General features: G+C 43.3%; 1 protein-coding gene across 4 annotated transcripts in view; it reads right to left on the bottom strand.

Moving 5' to 3' along the window:
- Positions 1–232: 232 nt before the first annotated feature.
- Positions 233–10832, bottom strand: part of pld3 (phospholipase D family member 3) — a 103854-nt gene continuing 93254 nt past the window's right edge. For all 4 annotated transcript variants that reach the window (XM_072549222.1, XM_072549225.1, XM_072549224.1 and 1 more), the window contains 3 exons: positions 7328–7493; positions 5100–5199; positions 233–1466 (listed from right to left, as the gene is read on the bottom strand). In XM_072549222.1, coding sequence (XP_072405323.1) covers positions 1264–1466; positions 5100–5199; positions 7328–7493 — 469 coding nt within the window. In that variant the 3' untranslated portion in view covers positions 233–1263. The remainder of the gene's footprint in view (positions 1467–5099; positions 5200–7327; positions 7494–10832) is intronic.

Raw genomic sequence — 10832 nt, 5'->3', positions numbered from 1 at the left:
TATTTGAAAACAGAAGCTGTCAGAGCATAGCCTCTGTCAGGTGAAGTCTTGTGGATCAGCTGCGCTCTAGACCTTGGGGCAGTTTCCTAGCTCACTCTGTTTTAAGAGTTAATTTCACCAGTGTTTAGTAATTAATAATCATTTAAAATCATTTCAGCTTTTCATAAAACTCTTGAAAAAGTGACTTGAACAACTTAGAGGATCCAGAGCCAGTCTGAGAAAGTCCTCAAGGTTGTTGAACTGAAAATAGATTTTATTTCAAAACTGACAAAAGTAGGTGTACAGTATGAGGTCGCATAACGTGCATTGAAAATGCAGTACATCAAACTCCAGCATCTCTGGCATTCTCCCCACAGTTAATGTGGCCACTTAATGGGGAAACTGGATCAAATAAAATTATATCTGTGCAAACACATTTTTATTTCCTTTGGAGGTACTTATACTGTAAGTTGTTCCTGTTAGAATTGGAACAAACATCATGCGCCGCCAGAACAGGTAAGCACAGGTCAGATAAAAAGCTCCCTTCACACTGTCCCCAACACTCCCAGATCAGGTACAGCAAGGTGTCAAATACAGAATAAAGGTTCTTCGTAGAGCAGACTGACAAGAGCAGTGTGGCATCCATAGCACTGTGGTGACCGCTTTGCAACTGTTGGCCTGTATGCTCCGTGTGAGATTACTGAATCAAAGCTACTTTGCCAATATGGACCAAATCCAGCAGGTTGACAAACACATTACCTGTTAAGATTCTTACAGCAACTGACCAGGGAGACATTGATCTTGGCTCATATCTCAATGAGTGGTAGGTCCAGCATTTAGAGACCCACCCAGCCTGACAATCTGACTCCGACTGTGAACACACAGGAATGCAAAGGCAGTATGCAGTAATCCCAGGGTAATTACAAGGGTGTTGGAAACACTCATTGCCAGACAGCTTCTGCACAAGTACCAATTTCTGTCAGGTTGAATTTCTATGAAAGATAGTCCACTCATTTCTCAAGGAAATCCTGGAGCAATGGCAAAGTTGTGATTCCCAGGATCTTCTGCCAAGATTGTCGACTGATCAGAAGTACTCAATGAAAATTCAACTCCATGATCACATCCTTTGCCATCACTCACTGTCGAATGTGACACCTGGAAGGGCATTGATGAATGAGACTCAGGATCAATTAGGATTCCAGATCCATTTTTGGGTTGTGCAGGATTTTGGTTCTCATGTTGGTTCAACATTGGCACTGAGTGAATAATTTCTCCACAGACCTGTTAGATATATTTACAGATCTTACTCAAATCCTCACCTTCAGTCAGGGGTTTGCTAAACGGTGAGTGCCAGTCTCGACTAAACACATCCTGCAGTTGTTTTCGCATGGAAGAGCCTGAGGAGTGCCTCATTGTGCTGCTCTGGTTAACCACCAGGCCCACACCTGCTGTGTTATTAAAGTAGTCACCAGACCAGTTGGAAGTCCCTGGAAAATACACACACATGAAACCATTCTGTTTAAGCATGTCCAAGGGTTTGTGAATAGTTTGGAGACAGGGAGAGAGAGGCACACAAAAACAGATTTCAACTTGGTAATTTCTCTTTATCTCCTATACTATTTCAAGGTGTAGCCAATCTGAATTGGCTATATACCACGTTTCTAAAGGAGCAGCTTTGAGCAGGAAGACTAAAAGGAACATCACTAGGAGGCTGGGGAAACAACTGCACTGTAATTTTTGACTCATATATCCCACCTATACTATCAACCTTTGTGTCAGCAAATTGAAATAATTAGTTCTGTAATTGTTTCTTCAAGCATAATAAAGTAATTATTTCAGGCCTTAGCAGAAACTTGGGAACATTTGATCACTTCCTTCAAATTTGAATACATACCCGTTAACCCTAATTACAGTGTCTCCTTCTGACTAGCTAGTCAGTGAACCAGGTAAATAACTTAATTTTATCTAGTAATTTCTTATGCAGAACTTTATCAAATACCATCTGGAAATCTTTATAATCTTCCACTCTATTACTTTAATTATCACTTCCAAACAAGTTAAAATATCACTCATTGGACAGGACCTACATTTACAAATCTAGATTGTCTCTCTTGAACCAGTTCAGAAATCGGTGTTTGAGACTCAACTTTCCCAAAATAGATGTTAGATGGGCAGGTCTATAAACTTAACTGGCTTCTCTCACTTTCTCACCCTTTTGAAATAATGGAATTTCATTTGCAGCTTTTTTATTTGGGGTGGTGGGGTCCACATAGTGTTTGATTAAGTTTGTCTGATTATAGATCCTTGGAGAGTGCTTGACCGCCTTCTCCTATGGGTGGAGCTAATGAGTCAATGACCGACTTCTGACTGATGCAGAGGTGCTGGTGTTGGACTGGGGTGGACAAAGTCAAAAATCACACAACATCACGTTATAGTCCAACAGGTTTCACTTGAAGCTGCAAGCTTTCAGAGCCCCCACTTCTTTCTCAGACAGCTAGTGAGAGAATACTTCAGACACAGAATTTATAGTAAAAGATCAAAGGGTCATACAACTTACGGAAATGTATTGAAAAAATCTAGATTGTTATTAAGTCTTCAATGGTTAGAATGGAGGTGCAGGTTGTGATGGATTAATATGTAAATCCCTGCCTCAAGATAACTTGAGGTTTTATCAGAATAAAGGTGACACCTCTGGTCAGACAATGCATTTTAGGTGTGAATGCATGTTTCAAATCTGTTTGTATATCATCCTGGAGCCAGACTGGATACAGTCACCGAACAGAGGCTAATAAGTATGTTTGGTACCCATGAGGATGCCTCAACTGGGATCTTGAGTTCATGTCACATTACAGGTGACCCCGCCCACATTCACCCTCACGTGCATATATAGCCCCCCACCCTTGCCCTCTCACGTGCATATACTCCTCCCCACCTTCTCACGTGCATATATTGCCCCCTGCCCCCTCACATGTATATAGCGTCACCCTCTCACATGCACAAACTCCCCCTGCCCCCTCACGCACATATACTGCCCCCTGACGTGCATGGTATGCCCCCGCCCACACTCTCCCTCTAACGCGCATAATACTCCCCAACCTCCTCTCGCCTCTGACGCGCATAAAACACCCCCTCTCACATGCATACACTCCCTCGGCCACACATACTTCCCGCTCCCCCCACTTGCCCTCTCACGTGCATATACACCCCCACCCACAGTACTTCCCACTGCCCCCACCCATTGTTCCACTCACCTCTGATGGGTGTATACTCTTACCCTATCCCCACTTATATTCATGGCATATACACTCCTCCACCCACGCACAACACACACGCCCTCTCATGGGCATATACTCCCCTCCCCCCCCATCACACATGCCCTCTCACGCGCATATACTTCCCCTCTGACGCAGTTTCCCCCAAGCACACTCATCCGCTGACGCGCATACACTCCCCCCACCCTCACTTGTCCTCCCATGTGCATATACTCCCATTTCCCCCACCACACACACACCCTCTCACGTGCATATACTCCCTTCCCCCCCACATACTCACTCTCTCACAGGCATATACTGCCCCACCCACAATACTTCCCTCTCGAGCATAGACCCCTCGTCCACCGACAGTCCCCCTCGCGCGCATCTGCGCCCCGACAGTCCCCCTCGCACGCATCCATGCCCCACTGACAGTCCCCCTCGCGCGCATCCGCGCCCCACTGACAGTCCCCCTCGCAGGCATACAATCCCCCACCCACAATCATTCTCCTGCTCTCCCCCCACACACACGCCCTCTCATGGGCATATACTCCCTTCCCCTGCACGTGCACACGCACACACTCTCACGCACATATACTCTCTCTCCCACACACACACACACCCACCCAGCCCATCTCATGGGCATATACTCCCTTCCCCTGCATACACACGCCCTCTCACGTGCATATACTCCCCTCCCCCCACACAAACATGCCCTTTTGCACGCATATACTCCCTCTCCCCACACACTCTCTCTTGCGCATATACTCTCCCTCCCCACTCCCCCTACCCACCACATTCACCCTCTTACCCACCTATATTCCCTCACACTCGCGCACCCTCCAAAGCACACACTAACATGCACACATACTCCCTCTCAAGCACACATAAATCTATGGGGTAAATTTGCAGGTACATTCTATTTTGTTCAAAGAGCACACAATCTGTACACATGATGTGGCGGTGCCGGTGTTGGGTTGGGGTGGACAAAGTTAAAAATCACACCACACTTGGTTATAGTCAAACTGGCTTGTTTGGAAGTACAAGCTTTCGGAGAGCTTCCTGATGAAGGAGCAGCGCTCCGATACCTTGTACTCCCAAAAACATCTGTTTGGACTATAATCTGGTGTATAATTTGTAAACTTATAGACAGACAGTCAATGTGGCATTTTATAACTTCTTACTTTGGAAATAAAACCAGTCTGGCTCCAGGATGAGATACCAATAGACTTGAAAAACAGTTTCACACCTAGAATGCATCTTTTGACCTAGTTAAACTTTGTACACCCCAGTCCAACATTGGTATCTCCAAATCATGACTACCATTGTCTGACCTAAAGTGTCATCTTTATTCAGATAAAACCTGAAGCTATCTTGGGGCAGGGATTTACATATTAACCAATCCAAACTTGCACTGCTATTCTGATTAAAGACTTAGTAGCCATCTAGGTTTGCTCAACACATTTGCATAAATTGCAAAACCCTTTGATCTTTTACTATAAATTGTGTCCAGTGTATGCTCTCTCACCAATGTATTCTCTCTCCCTGAAAGCTAGTTGTTTCAAATAAACTTGTTGGACTATAACCCAATGTGAGACTCCTGACTGAAAATTCTAGCGAGCAATGAAACATATCACTCATACACGTTATTACATGTATTAAAAATTCTGCAAAAGGACTTTTAAATCATGTAGATAAACTATTTGACCTTAGAACTATTGCGATATTATTGAGAAAAATAAGAACTTAATCCAGACAACAGTCCAAAATATAGTCTCATTCCTAAACACTAGCCTTCTGAACATAAATTTGCCATTGCTAAGTTGTAAACCAATTGTGTGCAGGATCAGACAATGTTTGATTGCTTACCAACATAAGCCACTCTGTCCGTCACCATGTACTTGTTGTGATTGACTCGTGCATAGGGAATGCTACTTTGTTCCGGTGTTGCTGGCACCACGAAAATTCTCTGCAAGAATGAAACAGGAAGAATTATTGTGCTTCCATTGCAAAGCACCTCCAACTGTGCAAGTTGGAGTGGTAGTAATGACAGGTCCTGAATGTTAGTGTGAGTGGGTTCAACAGCCCACCAGTGCATTGCTGAGTAACAGAGGGCATGGCAATAAAGGACTGTGCTGAAGGAGATGTTCTAACCATGGAGTTGGGAGGAACAGTGCAAGAAATTAGTCATTGCATCAATAGCAGAAAAGCTGCAAAGGACCATAGAGACTTGGGGGATCCAAGGACACAAATAACTGCAAATTGCTGGACAGTGCAAACAATCATTTGAAAGTCTAACTGAATGCTCAACCTTATCTAAGGGGCTTAAATACAAAATGGGTGAAAAAGTTATGTAGGCTCTAGATGGCACCCCTATCTAGAATATTGTAATCCATTCTTGGTGCACATCATAGGAGAAATATTTTGGTGTTGGGAGGCATTCTGGCAGGTTCAACTGACTCAACCGGGTTTAAAAGGTTTACAGGTTTTCGCATCAGGTGGTCAGATGAAGGAGCAGTGATTTGAAAGCTAGTGCTTCCAAATAAATCTGTTGGACTACAACCTGATGTTGTGTGACTTTTAACTTGGTATACCCAGTCCAACACCAGCATCTCCAAATCATCTTTAAGTGGGAAGGTAGGATGCAGGGATGTGGTGGTGGTTATGGTGCTGGTAATATTTCCGATATAGATCACTAGAAAGGAAATGATGTAATCCACGATGGGATTCTAATTTAGTCTCAGGTTTATTTGAGGAAGCAACTGATTCAGACACGTATAGTTCACCAGTTACTCAAATAAGTGAGCTTGTGTCCTTTTGTGTTAACCAGTCTCTTATTTTTAAAAGACAAAGTAGTCCAGGACAACAGGAAAGTAGAATTTAGATTAGATTAGATTCCCTAGTGTGGAAACAGGACCTTCAGCCCAATAAGTCCACACTGACCCGCCAAAGTGCAATCCACCCAGACCCATTCCCCTACATTTACCCCTTCACCTAACACTAAGGCAATTTAGCATGGCCAATTCACCTAACCTGCACATTTTTGGACTGGGGGAGGAAACCCATGCAGACACAGGGAGAATGTGCAAACTCCACACAGTCAGTCGCCTGAGGCGGGAATTAAATTTGAGGCCAACATCAAATCAGCCTTGATCTTATTGAATAGCATGTGGAAAGAGATTGCATGACATGGCAGTGTGGTGGCTCAGATGTTAGCATAGCACCAGCAGCCCAGGTTCAAGTCCAGTCTTGGAAGACTCTGTACAGAGTTTGCATGTTATCCCATGTCTGCGTAGGTTTCCTCTGTGCGCACCAGTTTCCTCCCACAATTCAAAAATGTGCAGGTTAGATGGAGTGACCATAGTGTCCAGGGATGTGCAGGCTAGCTGGATTAGCTAAGGTAAATGTGGGGTTACAGGGATAGGGTGGAGAGTCGGTCCGAGTGGGATGCTCTTTGGAGGTCCATGCAGACTTGATGGGCCGAATGGCTTCCTTCTGCACTGGAGGGATTCTATGATTCTAAGTGATTAAATGACGATGATCAGATCAGGCTACCTTCCATTACCTCCCAAGAAGGGGGAAAAGCAAAGGCAAAAAAAGAATAGAATGGCTGATCTTAATGTTAAGATTAAGAAGCAACTTAATCCTAATTCTGGAGGAGTCTAGAAGAAAGGGATATAACATTAAAGTTCAAGCCAGGCTATTCATGGGTGATGTTAGGAAGCACTTTGTCACAGAGGGAAGTGGAACTTTTTACCCCCCACCCAAAACCCCCCAACAAAGCTGTTCACATTGGAAGTCAATTGAAAATGTTAAGGATGTGATCAATAGATTTTGTTAAACAAGGGTATTGGGGGTTACAAAACCAAGATAGGCAACTTGTATTAAAATACAGAGCAGTCACAAAGCTAATTGCAAGGCAATACAGGACGGAGTTTGAATGACTTCCATCTGTTTGGATTTCCAAATGACATTTTCAAACTATGCTAAAGCAAAAGACAAATCCAAAAGCACATTATAAATTGGATGCATTCTCTATAACGGGACCCATCAAAGCTGCTTTCTGAATTCATGCTTTTCAATGTTTATTCACTCACCACTTCCACATTTAGATGGCTCTCATGACTCTTCAGAGCTGCCAGTGACTGGAGGAAAGGGAACATGGATGGGTTGGAGTGTGACCAGCAGCTAATTAGGAGCCGTACTTTCACTTTCCGTTCAAATGCAGCCTTCCGCAGATGCGTGTCGATATCTGGCCAGTATCTACCAATGAAGGTGAAATTGTTATTAGGCAGTGCCAAGCTTGCCACCTGATCACCAAGGACCCGGGGTTGTACCCATCCTAAGGTTCATTGAGTCACATTGATTTGCATGTTGCAAATAAAGTAGATTTTGTCATTTATGTAATACTGTTCATATCCTCAAGATAGAGCAAAGAAAGGCTATTCAACCCATCTACTCTGCTTTGCCATTCAACGAGATCACAGATAATCTGATAACCCTTGACTCCACTTTCCTGCCTTTTCCCCATAATCCGCGACTCCCTCACTGATAAATAAAAGGCCACTCTTAGCCTTTAATATACTTAATGACTCAACCTCGACAGTTCTCTGTAGAAAAGAATTCCACAGATTCACCACTCTGGAGAAGAAATTCCCCCTTATCTCTTTTTCTGAGATCATCTGATCCTAGACTCTCTGACGAGAAGAGACAACCTCTCTACACCTACCCTCTCAAGTCCGCCTCTCATGTCCTAAACTCCAATCAGTATGGGCCCAAACTACTCATCCTCTCCTCACAGGACAGTCCCTCCTACCTGGGATCAACCTAGTGAACCTTCTCTGGACTGTCTCCAATGCCAGCATATACAGTCAGAGTTGGACAGCATGGAAACAGACGAGGGCCAACTCATCCATGCCAACCAGATATCCTAAATTAATCTAGCCCCATTTGCCAGGATTTAGCCCACATCCCTCTAAAATGTTCTTATTCGCATTCCTAACCAGGTGCCTTTTAAATGCTGGTACCAGCCTCCACCACTTCCTCTGGTAGCTCATTCCATACATGTACCACTCTCTGCATGAAAAAGGTCCCTTTAAATCTTTCCCCTCTGACCTTAAACTATGCCCTCTAGTTTTGGACTCCCGACCCTGGGAAAGACACCTTGGCTAATCACCCTATCCAGGCTCCTCAATTTTATCAACCTCTATAAAGGTCACCCATCAGCCTCAGACACTCCAGGGTAAATAGCCCCACCCTATTCAGCCTCTCCCTATAGTTCAAACCTTCCACCCTGGCAACAGCCTCATACAATATTTTCTGCATCCTTTCAAGTTTAACAATATATTTTCAATAGCAGGAAGACCAGAATCAAATGCAATACTTCAAAAATGGCCTAACCAATGTCCTGTACAGCCGCATCATGTCATCCCAACTTAATGATCTGACCAATAAAAGCAAGTGTACCAAATGCCTTCTTCACTACCCTATCTGCAATGCCAACTTCAATGAAATAAGAACCTGCAACCCAAGGTCACTGTTCAGCAACACTCGCCAGAACTCTATCCTGGCAGCACGTTGACTGTGATTAGCACTGCTGCCTCACAGTGCCAGGGACCCCAGTTCGATTCCAGCCTCGGGTGACTGTCTGTGTGGATAGTGCACATTCTTACAGTGTCTACGTGGGCTTCCTCAGAGTGTTCTGGTTTTCTCCCGCAATCAAAATATGTGCAGGTTAGGTGACTTGGCTATGCTAAATTGCCTATAGTGATCAGGGATGTCTATGCTGGGTGCATTAGTCCAGGGTAAATGTAGAGTAGTAGGGGAATGGGACTGGGCTGGTTACTCTTCGGAAAGTCAGTGTGGGCTTGTTGGCCCGTTTCCGCACTGTAGTGACTCTATAATACCACTAACTGTGTAAGTCCTGCCCTGATTTGCCTTACTAAAATCTAACACCTGACATTTATCTAAAATGAACTCCATCTGCCACTCTTCACCCAATCGGCCCAAAGTTATCTGATCTTTGTTCTAGGGTCAGTTAGTGCGGTACAATTGACTACAAGAAGGCCATCATAAAATAAATCATATTTTAAGACTTTTGTATTATAAATGCCTTTCATATTTAAAATAAAGTGAAATTAGTACAATTTCCTAATTTATCAACTTTTTTCAACCTTTTACTTCTAGGTATTGTGGTTTGAGAGACAAATTAATGTATTTTGACACATCCTCTCAGTGTGATGATGGGCTCAGTGGTTATTTTCCCAATCAACAGTACAATTCACAAAGCTCGGCAAATATTTAATTTGTTTTACTTTCAAAGCATACTGCAAGTAAATTTCAATAGCCTCTAGGATTTTCAGTTAAATTTAATTCTCTTCAGTAATAGGGCATGTTTAAATTTTTCCAGTTGCACCATAAGTGACAAATTTTGTTACAGTAGAAACTGATTTTTAGTTTATTTTGTTCCCTCTACTGGTCACTGAAAATGTAATTTGTGCAGAAGCCAAATTTTTCTCTTCTCATGTAACAATTTACAAGCATTCATGTAAGCATGCTGATCTTAATGAAAGGATTGTTTAAAATGGAGAGTTTTGTAAATATAATGAAATCTTTCCTGTGATACAAGAGGTTGATTAAGTGTTTAATGAATCTTATGACTTGAAGGAGCCGGCGTTGGACTGGGGTGGACAAAGTTAAAATTCACAACACCGGGTTATAGTCCAACAGGTTTATTTGGAATCTGAAGAAGCAGTACTTCGAAAGCTAGTGCTTCCAAATAAACCTGTTAGACTATAACCTGGTGTTGTGTGATTTTACCTTAAATATCTTAGATAAGGAGCTCAAGACTGTTCACAGTATGAACATTCTAATTGTTTAACAGCCAAAAAAGCAGAGTTTTGAAGTGAGATAACACCCTTGGCATTCCACTTAGGGGAAAACACCGCTTTGAATTGTTTATGTTCCCCCTAACAGATAATCAGTGGTTTTGGTTTACCTTCTCATCAGAAGGATGGGTCAAGAGATAGGTTGATTGAGCCTATGAACATGGTGTGGAGCTGGTCACAAGCGCATACTTCTCAGGCAGAGAATTCCCACTGAAGGGGAAGTTCAAAAACAATAAATCGAATGTGATAAAAAGTGGAGGTGGCCAGAGCAGTGATTGATGGAACTTAATACAGAAAGAACAGAAGCAAAGGTCCTCTCTGTGCATGGAGTTTAAATTACTGAGGATGAAGCCAAAGGGGATGTAGAGGTCTTGTTACTCAAACACAGAACAATTTAAACTCACAAATCAAGCAAGAAAGTAAGTCAGAACAAACTATTCTTTAGTGAATGCTCAGGCAATGGTTTCTAAACTGAGTCATGACTCCAATTGATATCAGACAAACACTGAGTAGGATTGCAAACTCTCCCTCCTCCAGAACTGCATCATTCATTGGCACTAAGGCCCAGGTGGCACTCAAACTGCCTCTTGTCCTGCTCATCACCCATCACTTTCTCTCTGGACCATGGGCCCCTGCCATGGCTGCTTTATCAAATCTTGAAATCCAGCGGCAACTACAAGTCCAGTGCTGGTGATTCCACTACTGAGCCAAGGCC

This window comes from Chiloscyllium punctatum, chromosome 29 (genome assembly GCF_047496795.1).
Source record: "Chiloscyllium punctatum isolate Juve2018m chromosome 29, sChiPun1.3, whole genome shotgun sequence".
Taxonomy (NCBI): domain Eukaryota; kingdom Metazoa; phylum Chordata; class Chondrichthyes; order Orectolobiformes; family Hemiscylliidae; genus Chiloscyllium; species Chiloscyllium punctatum.
The sequence above is the reverse complement of the archived record's forward strand: the minus strand, read 5'-3'. Positions and strand labels throughout refer to the sequence as shown.